The sequence below is a fragment of the Papio anubis genome, chromosome 20 (genome assembly GCF_008728515.1).
Source record: "Papio anubis isolate 15944 chromosome 20, Panubis1.0, whole genome shotgun sequence".
Lineage (NCBI taxonomy): Eukaryota > Metazoa > Chordata > Mammalia > Primates > Cercopithecidae > Papio > Papio anubis.
The window spans coordinates 16,602,228-16,629,658 of NC_044995.1; the positions used below are offsets into that span (position 1 = coordinate 16,602,228).

At 50.3% G+C, this 27,431-nt stretch overlaps 1 protein-coding gene across 1 annotated transcript in view; it reads left to right on the forward strand.

Moving 5' to 3' along the window:
* FCGBP (Fc fragment of IgG binding protein) overlaps positions 1-27,431 on the forward strand; it is a 77,844-nt gene that overhangs the window by 17,999 nt on the left and 32,414 nt on the right. The window contains 16 exon segments of the mRNA XM_031659034.1: positions 5,388-5,958; positions 8,541-9,145; positions 10,078-10,645; positions 17,648-17,985; positions 17,987-18,069; positions 18,071-18,133; positions 18,135-18,180; positions 18,183-18,228; positions 19,260-19,264; positions 21,326-21,377; positions 21,380-21,467; positions 21,469-21,588; positions 21,590-21,900; positions 22,052-22,092; positions 22,094-22,222; positions 24,093-24,234. Coding sequence (XP_031514894.1) covers positions 5,388-5,958; positions 8,541-9,145; positions 10,078-10,645; positions 17,648-17,985; positions 17,987-18,069; positions 18,071-18,133; positions 18,135-18,180; positions 18,183-18,228; positions 19,260-19,264; positions 21,326-21,377; positions 21,380-21,467; positions 21,469-21,588; positions 21,590-21,900; positions 22,052-22,092; positions 22,094-22,222; positions 24,093-24,234 — 3,208 coding nt within the window.

Here is a 27,431-nt window from a genome sequence, read left to right on the forward strand (position 1 = left end):
CTGTCACCCAGGATGGAGTGCAGTGTTAGGTTCAGGTTCAAGCGATTCTCCTGCCTCAGCCTCCCAAGTAGCTGGGATGACAGGCATGTGCCACCATGCCCAGCTAATTTTTGTATTTTTGTAGAGAAGGGTTTCACCATGTTGACCAGGCTGATCTGGAACTCCTGGCCTCAACTGATCCACCTGCCTCAGCCTCCCAAAGTGCTGGGATTACAGGTGCCAATCATCTAGATTCTAAACACTGTACTCTTCTTGATTGATCACACACTGATCCATCGGTTCCTCCCTCTGTCCATTCCACAATCTCTCTTATTTTTTATGCACTTCAAAGTTCCACACATCAGTACATATCACCCAAAAGACTTCACCATGTCATTAACTAGAATACAATATTTTCACAGTTCTTTTGGCTGATTTTGGAGATGAAATTTATATATAATAAAAATCACAAATCTTAACTATATAGTTCACCTTTGGCAAATGTGTAACCAAATTGCCCATTAAGATATATAATATTTTCATCACCTGGGAAATTCCCTCATGTGCCTTACCAAACAGTCCCCAACCTATCCCTAGAGATGATCACAGTTCTGATTTTTTTTTTTTCCCCAGCATAGATTAGTTTTGCTGTTCAATAACTTCAGGGCTGGGCGCAGTGGCTCATGCCTATAATACCAGCACTTTGGGAGGCCTAGGCAGGTGGATCACTTGAGATCAGGAGTTAGAGACCAACCTTGCCAACATGGCAAAACCCTATCTCTAGTAAGAGTACAAAAATTAGCTGGGAGTGGTGGCACATGCCTGTAATTCCAGCTACTTGGGAAGCTGAGGCAGGAGAATCGCTTGAACCTAGGAGGCGGAGGTTGTAGTGAGCCAAGATTGCGCCACTGCACTCAAGCCTGGGTGACAGAGTGAGACTCTGTCTCAAAAAATATATACATAGAGAGAGAGAGAGAGAGAAAGAGAGTATATATTTTTGCGTATATATACATATATACACACAAGTATACATAAGTATACATATATATGTGTATATATATGTTGTGTTCTCTACTTTGCTTTTTGCACTTAGCAATACATTCTGGAACAGTTTCTCTATCAATGCAGAGGGAGCCTTTTTGTGGGTTGATTTTTTTTTATTATCTTTTTATTTTTATTTATTTTTTTAAAATTATACTTTAAATTCTAGGGTACATGTGTGCAACGTGCAGGTTTGTTACATATGTATACATGTGCCATGTTGGTGTGCTTTTTTTAACATCTGCACAATTCTTTATATATATATGAACACCATAGTTCATTCAACCAGTCCCCTGTGGATGGACACATTGTTCACTATTACAAACAATATGGCAATGAATATTTTTTTGATATATATATATCAAAAAAAAAAAAAAAGAAAGTAGGTGTTCTTCAGTCCTGGAAGCGTTGAATGCAAGTTCAAGTGGACTTCAGATCCCTTGAAATTATATACAGAATTTTGTACCTCTCTCTGAAAAACTACTTTATATTTTATTTTATTTTATTTTTGAGACGGAGTCTCGTTCTGTTGCCCAGGCTGGAGTGCAGTGGCATGATCTCGGCTCACTGCAACCTCCGCCTCCCGGGTTCAAGTGATTCTCCTGCCTCAGCTTCCCGAGTAGCTGGGACTACAGGCACATGCCACCAAGCCCGGCTGATTTTTTTGTATTTTTAGTAGAGCCGGGGTTTCATTGTGTTAGCCAGGATGGTCTTGATCTCCTGACCTTGTGATCCGCCCACCTCGGCCTCCCAAAGTGTTGGGATTACAGGCAGGAGCCACCGCACCCGGCCTTACTTTTTTCTTTGTCAGATCCTCACAGACGTCACTGACTTGACAAAGCCGTCAGGTGTAGAGCTACTGTCAGAATCACGGTAGGATACTCACAAGACATTGTTAGGAGAGGGGTTAATGAAATAGTGACTTCAGCATGGTCCTTTTTTTTAAAGTGTAAATATATCTAAAGGTAGGAAAAAACTCAACAGGATCTATACATTTGTATGTGTGTGCCTACAGGGTGATTTTCCTTTTCTCATTTTTGCTCATGTGCATTTTCTGTTTTCTGTAATGAACGAATATTATTTGTTCATTTAAAAATGGGAGACCCTATCTCTACCAAAAAAAAAAATAATAATAATAACTGGATGTGGTGGCGCCTGTCTGTGGTCCCAGCTACTTGGGAGGCTGAGGCAGGAAGATGGCTTGAGCCCGGGAGGTCGAGGCTGCAGTGAGCTGTGATGTTGCTACTACACTCCAGGCTGGGTGACAGAGCAAAACTGTCTAAAAAAAATACATAAATAAAAAAATAGAAAAATTAAAATAGAGATCACTGGACTTAGGGGAGAGACAGATTTGAGCAGCCATTCTGGACTGAGAGCTCTGAGCATGGGTCCATGGCTGTCTCCATCACTGCAGTGTCTAAAGCACCAGCTGGCACAGAGCGGGCCATGCAGTGGGACTCACAGAGGCTTTGCTGGGAACCGGAATGAGTGAATGCTCTGTCTTCCCTCTGGGCCATTGCTCGTGCTGTCCTCTCTCCTGTGGCTCCTTTTTTCATATTCCATCCTCTTGGCTAAGACTTTCTCCACTTCAAGTCTCAGCTCTGGCACAGCTCAGAGAATGTGTAAGGAAAGAGTAAGATAGCGATGCCCAGGCTGGGTGCGGTGGCTCACACCTATAATCCCAGCACTTTGGGAGGCTGAGGTGGGAGGATTGCTTGAGCCGGGAGCTCCAGACCAGCCTGGACAACATAGTGAGACCCCATCTCTAATTTAAATTTTTAAAAATTAATTTAAAAAATTAAAGGCTGGGTACAGTGGCTCATGCCTGTAATCCCGCAGCACTTTGGAGAAGCTGGCGAGGGTGGGGGGTGCAGGGAACTGAATCCCTTGAGTCAGGAGTTCAAGACTAGTCTGGCCAACATGGTGAAACCCCACATCTCTACTAAAGAAATACAAAAGTGGCTAGCAAGTGGTGGCAGGCATCTATGACCAGGTGGGAGAATCCATGAACTTGGGAGGCAGAGTTGCAGTGAAACCAGATTACGTGCCACTGCAAGCCCAGTATGAAGTGACAGAGCAGATTCCATCTCAAAAAAAGATGCCCCAGGGCACAGAGAGACATAGTTCTTATCTCCTGGTTCTTAGTCAGACTTCAGGCTTCTATAACACCAGAGCCTGGGAGGCTTACAAACAGTACAACCTTGTCTCTCACAGTTCTGGAGGCTAGAAGTCCAAGATGAGGTCACCAGCACTGCCAGGTGAGGGTGAGGGTGCTCCTCCAGACTGCAAATGGCCTACTTCTCCCTGTATCCTCACACAGTGGAAAGAGGACCCGAGAGCTCTCTGAGGCCTCTGTCATAAGGGCACTAATCCCATTCGCGAGGGTGCCACCCTCATGACCTAATCACCTCCCAAAGGCCTCCCCCAACTCTTAATACCATCATGTTGGGTGTTAAGATTTCAACATATGGGCTTTGCAGGAGACACAGATACTGAGTCCATAACACCAAGCCAGATGGACTGGCCAGGATCTCTGTCCACTCAGGACATTTGAATGGGAATATCCTACTCCCTCCCGGTTTTCCTGGCACTCTCTCTCTTACTGGTCCTTTAAGACTCAGCACAATTATTCTTTCCTCTGGGAAGCCTTCCCTGACCAGCAAGGTTAAATCTGGCCATTTATCTAGGTTTTCACAGTCTCCTATCTCCCCACTATCACAGCTCTGAACCCTCAGCCTGTACCTTCCCTATCCCATCCCTGACCTGTCCGCCTGGGCCTTTCTGATCCTGGCCTTGACTTTTCTGCCTGTGCTTCTCCCACCTCTGCCCTGACCCCTCTGAGCTCCCACTGTCTGGTGATGAGTCTCTTTCTCCCAGTGGACTGGGAGACCCATGAGGGTAGGGCCTGGGGCTATCGCTGTTAACTTCGTATTCCCAGGATCTCCCAGCCCAAGGCCAGGCACAGAGTGAGTTCCCAGTTAATGTTTATTAAATGCAGCAGTGACTTAATTCACTTAGTGAGTGCCTGTGATTCCACCAGGCCCTGTTCTATGCATTGGGGATAAAGCAGTGATCAAAGCAGACCCAAACCCCTGTCTTTGTGGAGCTGCCATTCTGATGGAGTGAGACAGATGATAAACATGGTCAATTTGTGAAGTATATTTTAGAAGGCCAGATGCTATAGAAAAAAAAAGGAAAGCAGGGAAGGAGGTTATGGAGTAGGGAGAGGCTGCCATTTTTTTTTTTTTTTTTTGACAGAGTCTCACTCTGTTTGGCATGATCTTGGCTCATTGCAGCCTCCACCTCCTGAGTTAAATCAATTCTCTTGCCTCAGCCACCTGAGTAGCTGGGATTACAGGCATGCCCCACCACACCCAGCTAATTTTTGTACTTTTAGTAGAGACAGGGTTTCGCCATGTTGACCAGGCTGGTCTCGAACTCCTGACATCAAGTGATCCACCCACCTCAGCCTTCCAAAGTGCTGGGATTACAGACGTGAGTCACTGCACCTAGCCCAAGACTGCCATTTAAAATGGATTGTAGGCTGGGTCCCGTGGGTCATGCCTGTAATTCCAGCACTTTGGAAGGCTGAGGCAGGAGGATTGTTTGAGGCCAGGAGTTGACACCAGCCTGGGCAACATAGCAACATCTCATCTCTATAACTAACTAACTAACTAACTAACTAACTAAATAAATAAAATAAAATAAAATAAAATAAAATAAAATAATAAAATAGGGCAGTCAGGGAAGGCTTGAGTCAGTGACATTCGAGCAAATACATTTAAAATATATTCTCGAATTTAAAACTGTTAATTAAAAAGTAGACTTTAATGTTGAAAATGCAAACTTGGGGAGGGTAGAAAGATCACACACAAGGTTGTCACTTCACACTTGGAGGGTCACACAGCAGCCGGGCAGAGGCACACCTCACTTCCCAGACGGTGGGGCGACCAGGAAAAGGCGCTCCTCACTTCCCAGAGAGTGGGGCGGCTGGACAGAGGCACTCCCCACTTCCCAGATGAGGGGGGAGTGGCAGGGGCCAGGCAGAGGCCCTCCTCACCTCCCAGATGGTTCAGTGACCGGGCAGAGGTGCTGCTTACTTCCCAGACAGTGCAGTGACTGGGCAGAGGGGCACCTCACTGAGCAAATATTTTGTAGGAGGTACAGGAGTGAGTCACATGCACGGCTGCAGAAAGAACATTTCAGGCCACAGGTACTGCAAGAGGCAAGGTCTCTGATGGTGGCAGTAGGAGAAAGAATGAGTCCCAGTGCAGCCAGAGCAGGGGAGCAGGTGGGAGGCCCAGAGATGAGGGCTGGAGGCCAGATGGCACAGGGGCCTGACCACCGCCTCCTCACCCACTCTGCAGGTTGACAAACAGCGCTCGCGCCTGCCAGTCTCCCTGAGCGAGGGCCGCCTGCGTGTGTACCAGAGCGGACCACGGGCCGTGGTGGAGCTGGTCTTTGGGCTGGTGGTCACTTATGACTGGGACTGTCAGCTGGCACTCAGCCTGCCCGCGCGCTTCCAAGACCAGGTGTGCGGGCTGTGTGGCAACTATAATGGTGACCCAGCAGACGACTTCCTCCTACCTGAGGGGGATCTGGCTCCTGACGCCGTGGAGTTCGCAAGTAGCTGGAAGCTGGATGATGGGGACTACCTGTGTGAGGATGGCTGCCAGAACAACTGTCCCGCCTGCACCCCAGGCCAGGCCCAACACTATGAGGGCGACAGACTCTGTGGCATGCTGACCAAGCTTGATGGCCCCTTCACTGTCTGCCATGGCACCCTGGACCCCAGGTCCTTCCTGGAGCAGTGTGTATATGACCTGTGTGTGGTCGGTGGAGAGCGGCTCAGCCTGTGCCGTGGCCTCAGCGCCTATGCCCAGGCCTGTCTGGAGCTTGGCATCTCAGTTGGGAACTGGAGACCTCTAGCCAACTGCCGTAAGTGATGCCCTGGGGAGAGCTGGGAGCATACAGTGAGGGGCAGGAGATCCCTAGCATCTGCTCAATATCTGAGAAGTTATTGTGGTTCAGCCTGGTGCTGGGCAATGCCAGGGGCCTAGTGATGGCCAAGACAGCCAGCCACAATGAGCCTAAGGTTGGAGGAGATGTTTCACTAGACATTCATGGTATGGAGGGGTCCAGGCAGGATGGGGAGGCCCACTCGGAGGGGTTGGGGCCAGGATGAGAGAGAGACAGGCGGATGAGTCAGGGCTGGGATGGGGGGGACACAGGCAGAGGGGTCAGGGCCGGGATGGAGGAAGTCAGTGGGGGCGATGGGAAACCAGAGGAGGTTCCCGGCCCAGCCTGGGGAGCAGGGGTGGTCAGGGAGGGTTTTCTAGAGAAAGGGATGTCCAATTTGAAACCCATAAGAAAGTTGCCAAGAGAAAGAGGAGGAAGTGGGCTGGGCGCAGTGGCTCAAGCCTGTAATCCCAGCACTTTGGGAGGCTGAGATGGGCGGATCACGAGGTCAGGAGATCGAGACCATCCTGGCTAACATGGTGAAACCCAGTCTCTACTAAAAAATACAAAAAACTAGCCGGGCGAGGTGGCGGGCGCCTGTAGTCCCAGCTACTCGGGAGGCTAAGGCAGGAGAATGGCGTAAACCCAGGAGGCAGAGCTTGCAGTGAGCTGAGATCGCGCCACTGTCCTCCAGCCTGGGCGACAGAGCGAGACTCCGTCTCAAAAAAATAAAAATAAAAAAATAAAAGAAAGAGGAGGAAGTGAGCTGCAGGCCCAGAGAACAGCACGCTCAAAGGCTTGGCAGGGCAGGAATTCGTGTCTGCAGAATCCCAACACAGACATGTGATGTTTCTTCCTTTGCCTATAGTCCTCCCATGACTCCCATTGCCCTCTAGATGAGGCTCAGGCTCTTTAGCCGGGTGTCCATCTGCTTTATCATTCACTCATTCATTCCACAAGCATTCCTTGAACCCCTGCCTGCCCCCCTGTGCGTGCTGATGATATCGAAGGCACAGTGAGGACCAGCATAGATCTGTTCCTGCCCTTGTGAGTGAGGCTCCCAGAGACATGTCCCAGAGGCAGAAAGGACAGGTGGGAGGGAGGAAGAGGCATCCAGGCCCAGGCCCAGAGGGAGGGGAGTAAGCACAGGGGAGACATAGAGGCCACGAGGTGTTTGTCTTGGCTAGTGCTGTCTGTGTCCCCACTGCCCAGTAAGCACCGCCCGTCACCCAACTCCATGGCTGGCACAAAATGGGAACCAGAGAGTTCATTTATTCTCCCATTCATTTCTGCAGTATTTCCTGAGCACCTGCTGTGCACCAGGCCCTGTCCTTGGTGCTGGGGACTCAGCAGTGATTGAGACAGATCAGGTCCCCATTCCTGTAGAACTTATCTCTTAGAGGGAGGGGAGGGACACAGACAGTGAGCAGATAAACTAGGAAGTATCTTCAGAGAACCAAAGAAACAAGTTCATGCAATGACAGTGACTGTGAGGCTGGTGAAGAGGGTGACCAGGGAAGGCGTTTCTGGACAGGTAACATTGGAGCTGAGACCATGGTCAGGCAATGGAGTCAGCTAAGTCCTAACAGTGATGTCCACAGGACGTTTCCCCATAGATCAACTCATTTAATCCCCACAACAACCATGTGAGGTCTGGACTACATTATCCCATCTTACTGACGGGGAAACTGAGGCACGGGGAGATTGGAGTCAGTGGCTGAGAAGGAGAGATCTGGGATTTGAACCCAGGCCACCTGGGCCCCAGTGGCTTTCTGTGGAAAGGGAAGGCAGAGGGCACAGGCAGTGCAAAGGCCCTGAGGTGGAAGCATGAGGACCCGGGAGGAGAAGGCAGCTGGGGCTGGGACAGAGTGAGCCCGAGGGAAAGGGAGAGGAGCAGATGGCACAGGTCCTCCTGGGGCATGGGAAGGACTCTGGCGTTTACCCTGAGTGAGAGGAAGCCACGGGAGTGCTCTGAGACAGGGAGGGACCTGATCTGACCCAGACGTTCCCAGATCCCTCTGGCTGGTGTGAGGAACAGGCTGGCGGGGCAGGAGGGAGCCCAGGCAGGAGGCTGCTGCGGTGGATAGGACCAGAGGCAGATTCTGTAACTGGGTGGAATTTTTTTTTTTTTTTTTTTTTTGGAGACAAAGTCTTGCTCTGAGCCCAGGCTGGAGTGCAATGGTACGGTCTTGGCTCACTGCAACCTCCGCTTTCCTGGTACAAGCGATTATCCTGCCTCAGCCTCTCGAGTAGCTCGGATTACAGGCGTGCGCCACCACTTCTGGCCAGTCTGGGTAGATTTTGAATACGGAGCTCACAGGACTTGCTGACAGATTGGTTGTCCAGTAAGCGTTAGGGGGTTGGCGGGGTGGAGATTAACTGCATCGCTAGGGTGTGGCGCAGGAGCACCCAGAAGGATGGCAGTGCCATTATCTGAGATGGCGAGCTCTGAGAGAAAAGAAGGGTTTGGGGAGGGAATTCCTGGGCGCTGTCCCCGACAGGGCGCCCTTCCACGGCCCCTGCTGCGCGGGCCTGATCCACCCTCTCTGATCTCCCCACAGCCCTGTCCTGCCCAGCCAACAGCCGCTATGAGCTCTGCGGCCCTGCCTGCCCGGCCTCCTGCAACGAGGCTGCGGCGCCGTCCAACTGCTCTGGGCGCCCCTGCGTAGAGGGCTGCGTGTGCCTCCCGGGCTTCGTGGCCAGCGGCGGCGCCTGCGTGCCGGCCTCATCGTGTGGCTGCACCTTCCAGGGTCTCCAGCTCGCTCCAGGCCAGGAGGTGTGGGCGGACGAGTCGTGCCGAAGGCGCTGCACCTGCAACGGCGCCACCCATCAGGTGACCTGCCGCGACACACAGGGCTGCCCGGCGGGTGAGATCTGCAGCGACCAGAACGGCCTCCTGGGCTGCTACCCCAATCGCTTCGGGACCTGTCAGGGGTCCGGGGACCCACACTATGTGAGCTTCGACGGCCGGCGCTTCGACTTCATGGGCACCTGCACGTACCTGCTGGTCGGCTCATGCGGCCAGAACGCAGCGCTGCCCGCCTTCCGGGTGCTGGTGGAAAACGAGCATCGGGGCAGCCAGACTGTGAGCTACACGCGCGCCGTGCGGGTGGAGGCCCGCGGGGTGAAGGTGGTGGTGCGCCGGGAGTACCCCGGGCAAGTGCTGGTGAGCGACGCAGCGCCCAGGGCTGGGTGGCTGGGCAGGAAATACCCTGTGAAGACTTGGAGCTCTGGGTGGGTCTGGGGGTGGGGGAGGCCCGTTAGAAGATCTTATTTTTTTTCATTTTCCTTTTTCCTTTTTGTGGAGAACAGAGTCTCACTAAGTTGCCCAGGCTGGTCTCCAACTCCTGGGCTCAAGTGACACTCCCTGCCTCAGCTTCCCGAAGTGCTAGGAAGTGAGCAATGATCGCGCCATTGCACTCTGGCCTGGGTGACAGAGTGAGACCCCCGTCTCTATTTTTAAAAGGAAGCTAGTGACCGGGCACGGTGGCTCAAGCCTGTAATCCCAGCACTTTGGGAGGCCAAGGAGGGTGGATCATCTGAGGTTTGAGACCAGCCTGACCAACATGGTGAAACCCTCTCTCTACTAAAAATACAAAAAAAAGAAAAAAAAAATTATCCAGGCGCAGTGGTTCATACCTGTAATCCCAGCTACTAGGGAGACTGAGGGAGAATGACTTGAACCCAGGAGGCAGAGGTTGCAGTGAGCCAAGATTGCACCACTGCACTCCAGCCTGGGCAACAGAGTGAGACCCTGTCAAAAAAAAAAGGAAGCTAGTATGGTCGCAGCAGCCTGAGTGAGAGGGACAGTGAGAAGAGGTGAGGTAAGGGAGGTAATGGGGAGATAGACAGGTCATGTAGGTTTTGAAGGCCATGGGTGAGGGATTTAAATTTAAGCTGGTGCTTTAGGAATGAAGAGGGGTGAATGGTGAGCCAGGCAGAGGGAACAGCGAGTGCAAAGGCCTTGAGGTGGGACTGAGCATAGTATGTCCAAGAGAATAGCAAGGAGGTCAGGGTAGCTGGAGGTGAGTGAGTTGAAGGTTGGGCCACAGAGCCGTGAATACCCTGACCAGGTGGCCCTCTTGCATCTCCACCCAGGTGGATGACGTCCTTCAGTACCTGCCCTTCCAAGCAGCAGATGGGCAGGTGCAGGTGTTCCGCCAGGGCAGGGACGCCGTCGTGCGCACGGACTTTGGTCTGACTGTCACCTACAACTGGGATGCACGAGTGACTGCCAAGGTGCCCAGCAGCTATGCTGAGGCCCTGTGTGGACTCTGTGGGAACTTCAACGGGGACCCAGCTGACGACCTGGCTCTGCGGGGTGGGGGTCAAGCTGCCAATGCACTGGCTTTTGGGAACAGCTGGCAAGAAGAGACGAGGTCCGGCTGTGGAGCAACTGAACCGGGTGATTGTCCCAAGCTGGACTCCCTGGTGGCCCAGCAGCTGCAGAGCAAGAATGAGTGTGGAATCCTTGCAGACCCCCAGGGGCCCTTCCGAGAGTGCCACAGCAAGCTGGACCCTCAGGGTGCCGTGCGTGACTGTGTGTATGACCGCTGCCTGCTGCCAGGCCAGTCTGGGCCACTATGTGACGCATTGGCCACCTATGCTGCTGCATGCCAGGCTGCTGGAGCCACAGTGCACCCCTGGAGGAGTGAAAAACTTTGCCGTGAGTACCGGAAGTGGCAACTGGGGGACTCAGCCTTATATATATAGTCATTAATGTATAAATATCATTAATTCATTTAATCCTTGTAATAGCCCTCTGAGGTAGGGATTGTGGTTATACCCATTTAACAGACAAAGAAATTGAGGTTCAGAAAGGTTCAGTTACACACCTGGGATCATGATAGCTAGAAAGTCACAGATGGTGGGCATGCAATTGCTATTAGTTTTTTTTTTTAGATGGAGTCTTGCTCTGTCACCAGGCTGGAGTGCAGTGGCGTGATCTCAGCTCACTGCAACCTCTGACTCCCTGGTTTAAGCTATTCTCCTGCCTCAGCCTCCAGAGTAGCTGGGATTACAGGCACGCGCCACCACGCCCAGCTAATTTTTGTATATTTACTAGAGATGGGGTTTCACCATGTTGGCCAGGATGGTCTCAATCTCCTGACCTCGTGATCCGCCCACCTCAGCCCCCCGAAGTGCTGGGATTACAGGCGTGAGCCACCATGCCCGGTGGCAGTTGGTATTTGTAAAATGACTGAGTACACCTGGTGGCCCGGGGTCTGATTCCCGCATAACAGCTGTCATTGAGATATGAGCAACAGTATTGTCATTAGGAGTCTCATCCCCTGTCTGGTTCTTTTTGGTCCCCATCTATCCTACCTCACTTATTTACATCTACCTGACCCGTTGGACAGTCAGTTTGAGAGCCTTGTTTCACAGGTGGGTGCATGAATGGTTTTCCAGTGCCTTTGCTTGCCTATGAAAGAAGTTTGAAAAGCCATGTATCCTCTCACCTGATTTTTTTTTTTTTTTTTAAGATGGGGTCTTGCTCTGTTGCCTAGGCTGGAATGCAGTGGTGCAATCATAGCTTACTGCAGCCTGGAACTCCTGGGCTCAAGTGATTTTCCTGCCTTAGCCTCCTGAGTAGCTAAAATGGCAGGCATGTACCACCCCAGCTAATTTTTAAAATATTTTTTATAGAGGCGGGGTTTTGATTTTTTGCCCAGGCTGATCTCGAGCTCTTGGGCTCAAGCAATCCTCCTGCCTCGACCTCTCAAAATCCTGGGATTACAGGTGTGAGCCATCGTACCAGTTTCCTCTCACCTGATTTTTAATTTCTAAAATTCATTATTGAAATATAATACAGATATTTAAAAATACGTACATATCATAAGCTAACAGCTTGATCAGTTTTCACCAAGATAACAAAGCTGTGTGAACAGTCCCAAATTCAAGAAAAAAAACCCCAGGTTCCCAACCCCAAGAGGTAACCACTATTCTGACTTCTAAAGTTTTTGAATTTTGGAATTAATGCAAGCATACATGTCTAGTTTTTCACCTGAAATAATTATAAAATGTATAATTTCCAACAGATGGTAACTTTTGACTTTTAAGAACTTTTTTTTTTGAGATGGAGTCTCACTCTGTCATTCAGGCTAGAGTGCAGTGGCGTGAACTCAGCTCACTGCAACCTCCGCCTCCTGGGTTCAAGCAATTCTCCTGCCTCAGCCTCTCAAGCAGCTGGGACTACAGATGCCCGCCACCACGCTTGGCTAATTTTTTTGTATTTTTAGTAGAGACGGGGTTTCACCATGTTGGCCAGGCTGGTTTTGAACTCCTGACATCAAGTGATCCACCCAACTCGGTCTCCCAAAGTGCTAGAATTACAGGCGTGAGCCACTGCACCCAGCCTTAAGAAACTTTTTATTAGGAAAAAATTTAAACATACGCAAAGTAAACTAGGATAGTGAGCCCGAATATATCCATCATTTAGTTTTCACAATTATCAACATAGTATTGATATTTCAAAATGAAACTATTACTTGACTTATGCTCCTCTTTTAAATGTATTCACCAGATACATAGTCCTCATACATTACATAGTCCTCATAGTCATACATTACAGGCATGAGTCACCACGCCTGGCCAAGTATTTATTCTTTCTCATGATTCTGGGGGCTGCTGAGCTGTTCTCCCAGCCTAGGCCACCTTGGTTGACCTCTGCAGGCTGTTAGAGGCTCAGCCGAGGCTGGATAATCGAGGGTGATTTTACACATTGGCAGTTGTCAAGCTGGTTGGTTTGGAGGGCCCTCAGCTGGAACTTCTTGTCTCTGCTCTACTTGGTCTCATCTTCCAGCAGGTGAGCCCAGGCTTCTTCCCAAGGTGCCCGCCCTCAAGATTCCTAAGAGCAACAAGAGCACACAAGCCCCAGTGTGCAAGCACTTTCCAAGGCTCTACTTGGTATCATGGTTGCCAGTGTCCCATTGGCCAAAGCAAGCACCATGGTCATGCTCAGAGTCAAGACGTGACCCTTGGAAGCCTGTGTCACGATCCCCGTCACACTTCTCTACCACAAGCATACACATATATGACTAAGATTTCAGAATTTTTATCATCCTAGCTACTCAGCATGCTGAGGTGGGAGGATCCCTAGAGGCCTGGAGTTAGAGACCAGCCTGGGCAGCATAGCAAGAGCCTGTTTCTGAAAAACAGTGCAAGCTGGGTGCTGTGGCTCACGCCTGTAATCCCAGCAGTCTGGTAGGCTGAGGTGGCTGGATCATCTGAGGCCAGGAGTTTGAGACCAGGCTGGCCAACATGGTGAAACCCCGTCTCTACTAAAAATACTAAAAATTAGCAGGGTGTGGTGGTGGTTGCCTGTAATCCCAGCTACTCGGGAGGCTTAGGCAGAAGAATCGCTTGAACCAGGGAGGCGGAGGTTGCAGTGAGCCAAGATCACGCCACTGCACTCCAGCCTGGGCAACAGAGCAAGACTCTGTCTCAAAAAATTAAATTAAATTAAATTAAATAAATAAAGTAAAATAAAATAAGCAGTGCAGTCTCCACCCATCCCAAATCTTAACATGTGGCGTGTTGCCCTGGGGTGTGAAACTCCCTGGGACAAAACAGCCTTCTTATAAAAGATATAAGAAGTTTTAGAAATTCCTGAGACTATAAGACTCTAAGTGGTTTTTTTAATGGAGTAAGATATCATTGCAAGCATTGTTTGTGCACAATTGATAAAAATATTAAACAGAAGTAAATTGTAATGGCCATTGTAATGGCATCGTTCAGTGAGATGCATGGAGCTTACCCCCACCCAGTATTTCACATATATTATTAGAATGAGACAGGGTTCAGCATCAGTTCTAATCCTACCTTTTATTTTTGTATATATGATATTTATTTATTTTTGAGATAAGATATTATCCTGTCACCAAGGCTGGAGTCCAGTGACATGATCGCAGCTCACTGTAGCCTCAATCTTTGGGCTCGAGTGGTCCTCCTGTGTCAGCCTCCTGAGTAGCTGGGACTACAGGTGCACACTACCATGCCTGGCTATTTTTTAATTTTTTTGTAGACACAAGATCTCGCTATGTTGTCTAGGCTGGTCTCAAACTCCTGGGCTCAAGCCATCCTCCCGCCTTGGCCTCCCAAAGTGCTGAGATTACAGACTTGAGCCACAGCTCCTGGCTTACATGATATTGATAAGTGGGTGGGAATGGACGGAGTGCAGGTAGAGTAACATCACTCCGTACTCTGAACCCCTGCTGAGTCATAGGGAAGGTACACAGTGAGACAGCACAAAATTTATTTTTTATTATCTGTGAGCCGCCAATTCTATTAGGCCCTCCTTTTGATTTATTACTCAATAATGAGTGAGCATTTGTTATGTTCACAGTGATAGCAATATTTGAAATTGTCTATTTATGTCCTCAGAGGTTTCACACCCCAGGGCAGTGTGCCATGTGTTAAGATTCAGGATGGGGCCGGGCGCTGTGGCTCACACCTATAACCCCAGCACTTTGGGAGGCCGAGGCGGGTGGATCACTTGAGGTGAGGAGTTCAAGACCAGCCTGGCCAATATGGCAAAACCCTGTCTCTACAGAAAATACAAAAATTAGCTAGGCATGGTGGTGAGCGCCTGTAATCCCAGTAACTTGGGAGGTTGAGGCAGGACAATCTTTGCTTAAACCTGGAAGGCAGAGATTGCGGTGAGCCGAGATCGCACCACTGCATTCCAGCCTGGCCCATAGATCGAGACTCTGTCTCAAAAAAAAAAAAAAAAAAGATTCAGGATGGGTTGGGGACTACACTGTTCTCTTCTGTAAAGTGGAGAAAACACGCTTGTGAAGGGGACAGGTGGACAATGGGAAGAGGGAATGCTCCTCTAACAGAGCATTCTTGAGCTCTCCTTTTAGGGAGGACACGTATAATTCCAGCTGGCAGTTGTGTGACACGCATCCCACTGGGCAGGTCCTGTTCTAAGGGTTTCTCGTTGAATCCTCACAACCACCCCGTGAAGTGGAATTGCTCTTATTCCTATTTTACAAGATGAAGAAAGAGAACCACAGAGATGTTAAGGAACTAGCCTGAGGTCACACAGCTGGTGGGGTGATTTGAACAGGCTGGCTCCTGATTTTGTGCTGTTAATTATTAGACTCTGTGGCCTCTGTGAAAATTGAGAATCTCTTGTTTCCTCAAAATTCCTCTTGTCCTTCTACCCCTTGGAAGTTCTAGAAGACTGGATCATGAGGGCTTAGACATGCAGATGGAGGCCTGACCCAGCTTCAACAATTATTGGTATTTTGCCATTCTTAGTTCTTCTACATCTCACTCCACCCCCTCTTTTTTTTTTTATAGAATATTTTAGATCAAATTCTAGGCAGATGAGTTCTCCTCTAACTACTTCAGTAAGCATCTGTATTCAGCAACAAAAATGGACTTTTAAGGAACAGGACTTCCCTTTTCATGCCTGTAATCCCAGCACTTTGGGAGGCCTAGGTGGAAGGATCGCTGGAGGCCAGGAGTTCAAGACCAGCCTGGGCAACATAACAAAACCCTGTCTCTACAAAAATAAAAATAAAGAATAAGCTGGGTGTGGTGACTAGTGCCTATCATTTCAGCTACTCAGGAGGCTAAGGTGGGAGAATATCTTCAGCCCAGGAGGTGGAGGCGGCAGTGAGCCGAGACTGTGCCACTGCACTCCAGTGAGACCCTGTCTCTAAAAAAAAAAAAAAAAAAAAAAAAAAAGGAAGAAAGAGACATGAGGGCATGTGGTAATTAATTACCAGTAACAAAAATAATATCAATTCCCTAACATCATGTAAAGCCCAATCTGGGTTCAAATTTTCCCAATTGTCTAAAAAAAAAAAAAAAAAAAAGGTTTTTTTCTATTTTGTTTGGCTCTAGAACCAAACCAAATACACATACTGCATTGGATTGATCTACCTTGTTGCTTTTACTCTGTCAGAATTTCCTTCCTTTGTTCCTCCCAACATAGTATTATGAAAATTGTCAAATATACAAAAAAGTTGAAAGAATTTTACAGTGAAGACCCATAAACCTGCCACCTGGACTCTACACTCTAATTCTGTTTCTTTTCTTTTTCTTTCTTTTTTTTTTTTTTGAGACGGAGTCTCGCTCTGTCGCCCAATCTGGAGTGCAGTGGCGCGATCTCGGCTCACTGCAACCTCCGCCTCCCAGGTTCAAGCGATTCTCCCACCTCAGCCTCCCACGTAGCTGGGATTACAGATGTGCGCCACCATGCCCAGCTAATTTTTGTATTTTTGGTAGAAATGGGTTTTACCATGTTGGCTAGGCTGGTTTCAAACTCCTGACCTCAAGTGATCCTCCCGCCTCGGCTTCCCAAAGTGCCGTGATTACACGTGTGAGCTACCGCGCCCGGCCTCTACACTCTAATTCTAATTCACTCACTTGCCTTATCACGTATCTATCCCTCCATCCAGCTCTTCCTTTTGTTTATGTCACTTCATTATTGGGAAAGATAGGTCATTTATCCTGCAGAATTTTCTATTTTCAGGATCTGGCTAGTTGCTATTTTGGAGTGTTATTGAACTTGTCCCTATGTCCCCATGATTCTCCTGTAAACTGGATGTTAGCTTCAGAACAGCACCACCCAGCATAACTTCAATGATGACAGCTCCATATTTGAGCTGTTCAAATACATACCAGGTTGCCACAGGTCACACGTGGCTGCTGAGCGCTTGCAGTGAGGATGTTGTGACTGAAGGGTTAAAGCTTCAATTTTGTTACATTTTAATTAATTTACATCTAAATGGTCCCAAGTGGCTAGTGGCTACTGTATTAGACAGCACAGATAGAGATTTAATGTGGTTTAGTTTTAGCCACTTAGATTTGCTTTTTATAGACTGGAGTGACTGGAGTGACTGGAGTTTGGGGAGGGGAGAAGGGAGGTTTTTTTTTATAACACTGGCTAAATAATTTAATTACTGCTATAGAAGGAAGAAGCTAAAAGTATGGCATTCACAAATACACTGCATAGATTATACACACACAAATATATGCATATGCATGTTTAAAATATATACCACATATCAACACCATGTATCCAACTTGAATAAGGTCATTAAAGACATAATAGAAGGCTGGGTGTGGTGGCTTATTCCTGTAATCCCAGCACTTCGGGAGGCTGACGCAGGGGTACTGCTTGAGCCCAGCAGTTTGAGGCCAGCCTAGGCAACATAGCGAGACCCCATCTCTACACAAAATTTAAAAAGTTAGCCAGGCATGGTGGTGCACGTCTATAGTTCCGGCTACTCAGGAGGCCGAAGTGGGAGGATTGCTTGAGCCCAGGAGGTCAAAGCTGCAGTGAGCTGTGATAGCAAGCACCACCGAGCTCCATCCAGCCTGAGTAACAGAGTGACCCATTTCTCAAAAAAAAAAAAAAAAAGAAAAAAACCATAATAGACAACTCCAAAGTACAGTTAAATTGGGAAAGAATCTTAATTATCAGGATCAGATTAACTGCGATGTAATGTGTTCCCCAAGCTCCCTGCAATGGGACCGCTTGTGTGTGAGTGTCTTTGAGCATCTGTGTGTGCATACGAATGTGTTGGGGGACCGCTTGTGTGTGAGTGTGTTTGAGTGTGTGTGTGCATATGAATGTATTGGGGGCTGGGGGGTATCGAGTCCTGCTCCTGGGAGCAGGAATTCTTGATCTTGATGTCTCCTCTCCCTGCAGCACTGAGCTGTCCACCCAACAGCCACTATGAGGCGTGTTCCTACGGCTGCCCGCTGTCCTGTGGAGACCTCCCAGTGCACGGAGGCTGTGGCTCAGAATGCCATGAGGGCTGCGTGTGCGATGAGGGCTTTGCGCTCAGTGGTGAGTCCTGCCTGCCTCTGGCCTCCTGTGGCTGCGTACACCAGGGCACCTACTACCCACCAGGCCAGACCTTCTACCCTGGCCCCGGGTGTGATTCCCTTTGCCACTGCCAGGAGGGCTGACTAGTATCCTGTGAGCCCTCCAGCTGCGGCCCGCCGCGAGCCTGCCGACTATCCGGTGCTGTGGGCTGTGTGGCCCGTGGGCTCTGCCACCTGCCAGGCGTCGGGGAGACCCCACCACCACCTTCCGATGGCCGCGCTTAAAACCATGAGCACCTGGGTGTGTGCTGGCTCAGACCTGCGGCACCCGGCCTGGCCTGCATCGGTTTGCGTCCTGCAGGAGAACGTGGCTGGGGTAATGGGCGAGTCAGTGTGACCAGAGTGATCACGGTCCCAGGTGAGGAAGCTTCACCCTGAAGCTGGAGCAGGAGCAGTGGAAGAGTCGCAGTGAGAGCAGATGGGGAGCAGGGGTGAGGAGTCCTGTGGTGAGTGGGGAGCACAGGCGGTGCTCCAGCCCAGGAGTTGGGGGCACGAGATGAGAGTGCATGTGCAGGCCTGGGGTCCCTGAGGACGAAGCTGCCAATAAGAACCCAGCATGGGAAGTAATGAAGGAGGTATCATCAAGGGGACTTGGGGCTGCTCACAATCCTCTGTCCCTCAGTCTCCACCTCTCTTCACCTCATGCATATTGACTTTTCTTTTTCTTTCTTTCTTTCTTTCTTTTTTTTTTTTTCGGATGGAGTATCATTCTGTCACCCAGGCTACAATGCAATGGTGCAACCTGGGCTTACTACAACCTCCGCCTCCTGGGTTCAATCAATTCTCCTGCCTCAACTGCCTCAGCCTCCCAAGTAGCTGGGATTACAGGTGCCCACCACTACGACTGGCTAATTTTTGTATTTAGTAGAGACAGGATTTCGTCATGTTGTCCAGGCTGGTCTCAAATGTCTGACCTTGTGATCCTCCTGCCTCAGCCTCCCAAAGTGCTGGGATTACAGGGGTGAACTACTGTGCCTGGCCGCATGGACTTTTCCCTCCACATCTCTCCCACCCTCTCCTCCCTCCCACTCCATCCTCTCCCCACCTCAATCCTGGATTCTGTCCTACTCACCTCCCTATTCTGCCACTCATTGGCAGGACGTGGTGCCATCAGAGGTTGAGAAAGCCCAAAGCTTGAGAAGCTTCATGGGCAGGGGACAATCTGTGGGTGACATTATCACCCCCTTAACAATAACAACAGCAGCTACAGTTTCTATACAGCTGACTGCAGACCTTTTGGCTGCCAGGCACTTCATGTCCATGGTGTCTGTATGTGTGCACCAGGAGCTGCGGGTACTATGACTTGCTTTAGTTTTCAGAGTGGGGTGGCCCATCACTGGCCCATAGTCCCCCAGCAAAGGTGGAGCTTGTGCTGCTCTGCAGAGCTTTTCTTACCAAGAAGATCTGGTCTCCTATGGAGACTGGCATCTCAGTTACAGTGGAGGGGTTTCCCCTGAGATCCCACTGAAACACACACACGCAGCTGTTTCTTTGGTAGCAGTATTGGCGAAGGTGCTAATAAATTGCTGACTTAATCTGGTGAACTGGACAACCGCGACTTTTTTTTTTTTTTTTTGAGACAGAAACTCACTTTGTCACCCAGGCTAGAGTGCAGGACGCAATCTTGACTCGCTGCAACTTCTTCCTCTTGGTTTCAAGTGATTCTCCTGTCTCCTTCTGGCCTTGACCCTGCAGCCCAGCTACTTTTTTGTATTTTTAGTAGAGATGGGGGTTTTACCATGTTGCCCACGATGGTCTCAATCTCCTGACCTCGGGATCCACCCACCTTGGCCTCCCAAAATGCTGGCAGTACAGGTGTGAATCACCATGCCTGGCCAAATTATTTTTGTATAGAGAGGGGTCTTGCTATGCTGCCGAGGCTGGTCTTGAACTCCTGGGCTCAGGAGACCCTCCCACCTTGGCCTCCCAAAGTGCTGGAATTACAGCTGTGAACCACTGCTCCTGACCAATTTTTTTTTTTTTTTTTTATTTTGTAGGGACAGTATCTCCATATTTTGCTCAGGCTGCCCTTGAACTCCTGGGCTCCAGTGATCTTCCCACCTTGACCTCTCAAAGTGCTGAGATTATAGACACGAGCCACTATGCCCCATCCAGGGGTGGATTTATGAGGCTTTGTTGGTGCCTAGTAATCTTAAACTGAAACCACTGGTCCTCAGCTCGTAGGTTTGAGTTCATTTCCCCAAGAATTTAGTCTAACTTTTCCACCCAGCTGATGCTTTATTTTTTTTTTTTTTGTTTTTATTTTTTTGAGGCGGGTCACCATCTATGCAGGCTAGAGTGCAGTGGCAGATCTCAGCTCTGCAAGCTCAGATCTCCTGGAGTTCACGCCATTCTCCTCCTCAGCCTCGGTAGCTGGGACTACAGAGAGCCTGCCACCTGCGCCCGGCTAGTTTTTGTATTTTTAGTAGGGGTTTCGTGTTAGCTGGGATAGTCTCGATCTCGGCCTCGTGATCCGCCCGTCTCCGGCCTCCCAAAAGTGCTGGGATTACAGGCAGGCCACAGCCCGGCTAAGCTGATGCTTTAAAGCATAAACCTGTGGTGTCCGTTTACTCTGCAAAAGGAAAACCTCCATTCATAGCTGCTAGTGACAGCAGATGCTCCTGAAGCATGCATGCTATGCCAGCCTGTTTCTCAACACTTTACAGACATTAATTTATCAGATCCTGACAACAGTTCCATGGGGCAAACACCTTATTCCCACCTGAGAGATGAGGAAACAGAAACAGGGAGAGGTGACTCACTTGCCCAAGGTCACAAAGAGGGTAAGGGGGAAACTGTTTGAACTCGGGCAAGTGGCTCTGGGGGCGATCATTGCTTATTAATGCCTGCATCGAGTGATACATAAAGGATAGCTGGAGGCTTATTACTTCAGTGAGACCTGTGTTCATTTCCCATGGTGCCATAACAAATTACCACAAGCTTGGTGGCTTAAAACAGTACAATGTACTTTCACAGTCCTGGATGCTAGAAGTTCAACATCAGGGTGTCGGCAGAGCTGCACCGCCTCCAAAGGCACTGGTTGGGGGATCTTGCTTTCCGTTTCCAGCTCTGGAGGCTCCAGGTTCTCTGGGCTTGTGACAACACCATTCTAATCTGTGCCTTCATCTTCATGTGACCCTTTCTGTGTGTCTCTGTGTCTTTTTCTCTCTGGCTCTTATAAGGACACTTGTCATTGGATTTAGGGCCCAGCTTAATCCAGGACAATCTCATGTTGACGTTATTTCTCTGAATCCATCCGCAAAGAACTTTATTCCAAGTAAGCTCACATTATGGGATTCTGGGTGAATATGCATTATATGGACCACCATTCAATCCACTATGAGGCCCTATTATTCTACCAGTTTTAGAGATACAAAAAGTGAAGACCTAAGAGGTGAGGACACACAGATCTTCAGCATCAGGCATGGGCTTGAACTAGCGTCCGACCTCCACTCAAAGTTTATTTTCTGAAGCATGGCCTGCCTCTCTCGCCTCCCAGGTGAACGGTGTGGACATGAAGCTGCCCGTGGTGCTGGCCAACGGCCAGATCAAACCTCCAACTGGTTCGGGCAGTTGTGATTGGAGACCGACTTAGGCCTCGTGTAGCCTCTGACCTTGTGTGTGTACTATGTGCGGTCCTGTCGGAAACTACTACCAGCAGATGTGTGGCCTGTGTGGGAGCTACAACGGCGACCCCAAGGATGACTTCCAGAAGCCAGCTGGCTCACAGGCTGAGCAGCATGTGACCGGCAACTCCTGGGAGGCCCGGTGCCGGCTCTCCTGCCACGCCCATGCCGCCAGGGAGCGAGGGCTGCGACACCAGCAAGTGTCCTCCCGAGCAGGAGAAGAAGTATCAGAAGGAGGAGTTCTGTGGGCTCCTCTCCAGCGCCACAGGGCCGCTGGCCTCCTGCCACAAGCTGGTGGATCCCCAGGGTCCCTTGCAAGAGTGCGTCTTTGATCTCTGCCTGGGTGGTGGGAACCTGAGCATTCTCTGCAGCAACATCCATGCCTATGTGAGTGCTTGGCAGGCGGCTGGAGGCCACGTGAAGCCCTGGAGGACGGAAACTTTCTGTCGTGAGTGAGGGAGAGCCAGAGGGGCAGGGAGGGGAGAGGTTGAAGCACAGAAGGGTAGACCCTGGGCCTTGCAGCCCCTTCCTCCCCAGGGCTCTGACGGGCACCCCCTCCTTGCAGCCATAAAGGTACTTGTGAACCCAGTCTCCCCGAGCTCTCTTGGACACCTGCTCCCTAGACTCTTGCTTGGCTCTCCAGTGCCCCTCTGCAGTGCCCAGATGAGTGTGCTGAAGGCTGCCAGTGTGACGCCGGCTTCCTCTACAGTGGTGAAGCCTGCGTGCCCATCCAGCAGTGCGGCTGCTACCACAGTGGTGTCTACTATGAGGTAGGAACCTAGTCATCTGGGGCAGAATATGGGGCCTCACCCCTCCCACTCCTCATCAGCCCCACAGCCTACTTGGTCTACTTGGTCTCTTATTTATTTCTTTTAGAGTCAGGGTCTCACTCTGTCACCCAGGCTGGAGTGCAGTGGTACGGTCATAGCTTACTGCAGCCCTGCAGTAAGGCTCAAGCAATCCTTCACCTCACCTCCCAAGTATTTGGGACTACAGGCATGCACCACCAAGCCCAGCAAGTTTTTAATTTTCTTGTGGAGACATAGATATGGGGGCATCTCACTATGTTGCTCAGGCTGGTCTTGAACTCCAGGCCTCAAGCCATCTTCCCACCTTGCCCTCCCCAAGTGTTGGGATTAATGGCATGAGCCACCATGCCTGGGTGACTCAGCCTCTCTCTCTGTTTTTTGGGTTTTTTTGAGACTGAGTCTTACTCTGTCATCCAGGCTGGAGTGCAACCTCCGCCTCCTGGGTTCAAGCTCACTGCAACCTCAGCCTCCCAGGTTCAAGTAATTCTCCTGCCTCAGCCTCCTGAGAAGCTGGGACTACAGGCACGGGCCACCACACACAGTTAATTTGGTAGAGATGGGATTCTGCCATATTGGCCAGGCTGGTCTTGAACTCCTGACTTCAAGTGATCCTCCCGCCTTGGCCTCCCAAACTGCAGGAATTACAGGTGTGAGCCACTGCAGCTAGTCTACTCAGCCTCTTGAATGTCTCTTGTACCCACTCCTTTCCCCGTCCCCATGGTCCTCCTGTGGTCCAGCTGGTCCTCTCCCACCTGGGTCCCTCCCAGCTCCTACTTTTGCTCCCTCTGGTCCACCCTCCACATGGCAGTGGTAAAGATCTTCCTAAATATGACCATAGGCTCCAAAGCTTTAAACCCTTCCCTGACTCCCCAGGTCAAGTTGTGGCTTTGCCTTCCAGGTCTGGATGAAGGGAGCCTTTCTGACCACAAAGACCAGATTTCCATCTGTTATACCAGCTGCTAACACCCTCTGCTTCCCTCTCCCACTGTCTCCCTGTTGGTCCTTTTTCTTTGACTGGAGCACGTATTTGTCTAATGTCCGTCTCCCTTGCAGGACTGTGAGCTGCCCGAGGGGTGGGACCCTCTCTCTGTTGTTCTCTTCACATGAGTAATAGTACTAATAACAGAAAATATGTAGATAGTGCTTACTATGTATCTGGTAATGTTTTAAGTGCTATGTGTGCCTATTTTACATACACATTACATATCTAAAAACTTTTTATTCTGAAAATTTTCAAACATGCAAAAAGTAAGAGAACAGTGGAATGACTGTCCATGTACTTACCCATCACTTAGCTTAAAAATAAGCCACATCCTCCCAATCTTGTTTCATGTCTACCCCACTTATCTCTCCTATCTGAATGATTTAAGGGAAGCCTTTTTCCTTCCATCTGCACTTTACATGTGTTATTAACTGGGTTATAGTTCCATAGGCAAGTGCTACTATTATCTGCAATTTGCAAATCAGGAAACTGAGCCATAAAGAGGCGAAGTAACTTGCTCAGAGTCACACAGTTGGGAAACAGAAGAAACGGGCTTCAAGCCCAGGTGATCTGCCCTTAGTTACTATGTCACACTGTTTCTCCTACAGCAGATATTGAGCGGATATTTTGGAATGAATGAGTTAATGAATAAAAGTGAATGAACAAATATACTAATGAAGGACAGCCCCAAAGTCATGCTGTGCCTCAGCTTCACAGACAGGGGGCCATCCTGCTGAGAGATGTCCCTTGTCTGTGATGTCTGCAAACCCCTCTGTGCCCAGAATGCCAGAGATATGAGAGTCGGCTCCCACCCGTGATGTCTGACGGCCATGCCCTCTCTCCCCACAGCCGGAGCAGACACTCCTCATTGACGACTGTCGGCAGCAGTGTACATGCCATGCGGGTAAAGGCGTGGTGTGCCAGGAACACAGCTGCAAGCCGGGACAGGTGTGCCAGCCCTCCGGAGGCGTCCTGAGCTGCATCACCAAAGGTGCTGGGCTGGGCTGGGACTGGGGCTGATGTGACTACGGATGGAGTACAGGGACTCTGGGGCCGAGGGTGATGGGACTGGGCTGTCCATGGCGGGAGGTGCACAGGACTAATGATGGAGGTTGCAGTGACCTGGAGACCCCTGGGCTGGGATTCACAGGGCCAGGGCCACCTACTGGGGGAGGCAGGGACCCTTAGGGAAAATCCAGGCTGTGGGGACCCTCAGAGGTTTCTCAGGGTTGATGTCAGAGACCCTCGGTATAAGGCAGGACAGGCGCACCTTGCTGATACGGGCTACATGGTAAATGTTTCAGCTTGCAGGCTGTATGGTCTCGTTCCAACTACTCACTCTGCCATTGTGGCATGAAAGCAGCTGTAGACTATATAAGTGAAGAGGTGAGACTCCTACAATACTTTAGAATACAAGAGCAGCAGCCTAGGGGGCCATGGTGAGCTGACCGCTGGTGCGTGGAATTAGGCTTGGGGTTCAGACACTAGCACCAAAGGGCAAGGGAGAGACTGGGATCCCAGGGACAGGGACAGAGAGCAGAGTTCTGAGTTTGAGGCACAGAGACCCCACCCAAGGCAGGACGTTGGCTATGGGGACCCCTCTCAAGTGGGAGATCAGGATTTCTAGCGGTATAGTCTCTGATGTGGGAACCCCCCCAGACTAAATCTAGGACACAGAGCCACCCCCCAGGGCTCATTTCTTAGGTGAAGAGCAGAGAACCCTCCTCCCCGTATGGATAAGATAATAGGAGCTCCAGCACCAAGGGGTAGGGCTAAGACTCTCAGGGTGACGAGCAGGACAATGGGACTCCCAGGAACGGGAGGTATATCGCTCAGCATCCAGTGGAGAGACAGAAAGCACTCAGCCATTTGAATGAGGAAAGTTCAATTAAAGAATCATTTACTTATTAATAGGAGATTAACTCTTAAAAGGCAAAGAGGGCCTGGTGCGGTGGCTCACACCTGGTGCGTGACCCAGCACTTTGGGAAGATCGCTTGAGGCCAGGAGTTCGAAACCAGCCTGGACAACATAGGGAGACACCCGACTCCACAAAAAATTTAAACTCAGCCAGGCGTGGTGATATACGCCTGTGGTCCCAGCTATTCAGGAGGCTGAGTTGGGAAGATCACTTGAGCCCAGGAGTTCGAGGCTGCAGTGAGCTATGATTGTACCACTGCCCTCCAGCCTGGGCAAGGCAGCAAGACCTTTTCTCTTTACAAACATACAAACAAATAAATAGAAATAAGAAACGGTAAAGAGAACACTAAAGAATACCACCAAAGCAGACAGAGGACGTAGCCCCCACTTCTAGGGCTCAGGTAGAGGCCTCATGGAAGGGGAGAAATTGGCCCCTCCTCTTCAAGGAGGGGTGAATCAGCCCCACGGCTGAGTCCAGTCCCACTGCAGCTGTAGCCCACTGGGTGGCACAGAGGTTTCAGCAGGCTGGAGTTGGCAAGAAGAAAACCCCTCACTGGGAAGCCAGCTGGGATCAGTGGCACTTGCTGAGTGTGGCCACACACCCTGGCCAGAGCTGGAAGGGCCAAACCAGCTGGAAGCCAGACTAGGAGCCCCTCCCTGCTGCAGTGACTCCCCAGCGCCCTCTGTTGACAAAGCTTAACTCCGCGGGTGTATTTGAAGCTGAGAGGCGGTACACTGGTAACAGGCACAGGAGGAAGGAGACATTAGAAGACTGGCCTCTCCCACACAGGGGTTCCACAAGCTGGGGTCACAGATGTACTAACCGTGGGAACAGGGTCTTGGACACAGAAGCCCTCCAGGACAGGGCCTCAGGGCCTCAGCAGTCTTTAATAAAGCAACCCTCAGGGATGGAGTCTTGCACTGAGGGAGGCAGTTGGGGACTGCTTTGAGACTTCACTAGTTAGGGTCTCAAAACATTTCAAATCATGCTGAGACCCCTGGCACTGGGCTTTTGCCAGAAGATCATCCAGGGCCCTAGTCTAGGGCACAGAGACCGCCAGGACCTGGAGAAGTCCAGGGGGCTGAGATCTCAGGCATGGGGGACCTTAAGGCCAAGATCCTTTTTTTTTTTTTTTTTTTTTGAGATAAGGTCTCACTCTGTCGCCTAGGCTGGAGTGTAGTGATGCAGTGCGATCATAACTCACTGAAGCCTCCATCTCCTGGGCACAAGCAATCTTCCCGCCTCAGTCTCCCAAGTAGCTGGGGACTGCAGGCACACACCACCATGCCTGCCTAATTTATTAATTTCTTTTTTGTAGAAATGGGGTCTTCCTATGCTGCCCAGGCTGGTCTCCAACTCCAGGGCTCAAGCGATCCTCCCACCTCAGCCTCTTGAAGTGCTGGGATTACAGGCCTGAGCCACCACACCTGGCCTGAGGCCCAGGTCTTGAACACAGAGAACTGTGGTGCTGGGATCTCAGACATGAATGCTCTCAGGGCAGGCATCGCAGACACAAGGACCCCTGGGGCACAGATCTCAACTTGGGTCAAGTGCACCTTTTCTCTAAAGGGCTAGATGGTAAATGTTTAAGCTTGCAGGCTATACCTTCTCGATCACAGCTACTCACTCTGCCATGGTGGCGTGAAAGCAGCCGTAGACTATGTAAGTGAAGAGGGTGAGGTTCCTATAAAACTTAAAATAGAAGAACAGGCTGAAATCTCAAGCAAGGAACCCATGGAAACTGCATCTTAAACACAGACCCAGAGCCTTGGTCTTAGGTGCATGGACTCCACAACCTCAGTCTCACACAGCAAATGGCAGGCCCCGTCCTCAGAGGTAGGGACCTCTAGGCCGGGTCTTGGCTGTCAGGGACCTCTGGGACCCCGGTCTCAGGTATGGGATCTTTGACACCCGACACTTAGACACAGTCCGCCATGGGGCCTCAGTGTCAGACGTGCGGGACTCTCAGGGGCTGGTCTTGAAAACAGCAGGCTGGGCGTGGTGGCTCATGCCTGTCATCCCAGCACTCTGGGAGGCCAAGGTTGGCTGATTACTTGATGTCAGGAGCTTGAGACCAGCCTGGACAACATGGTCAAACTCTGTCTCTACTAAATACAAAAATCAGCCAAGCATGGTGGCAGGCACCTGTAATGCCAGCTACTCAGGAGGCTGAGTCAGGAGAATCACTTGAGCCCGGGAGGCAGAGGTTGCAGTGAGCCGAGATTGCACCACTGCACTCCAGCCTGGGTGAGCAGAAAGACTCCATCTC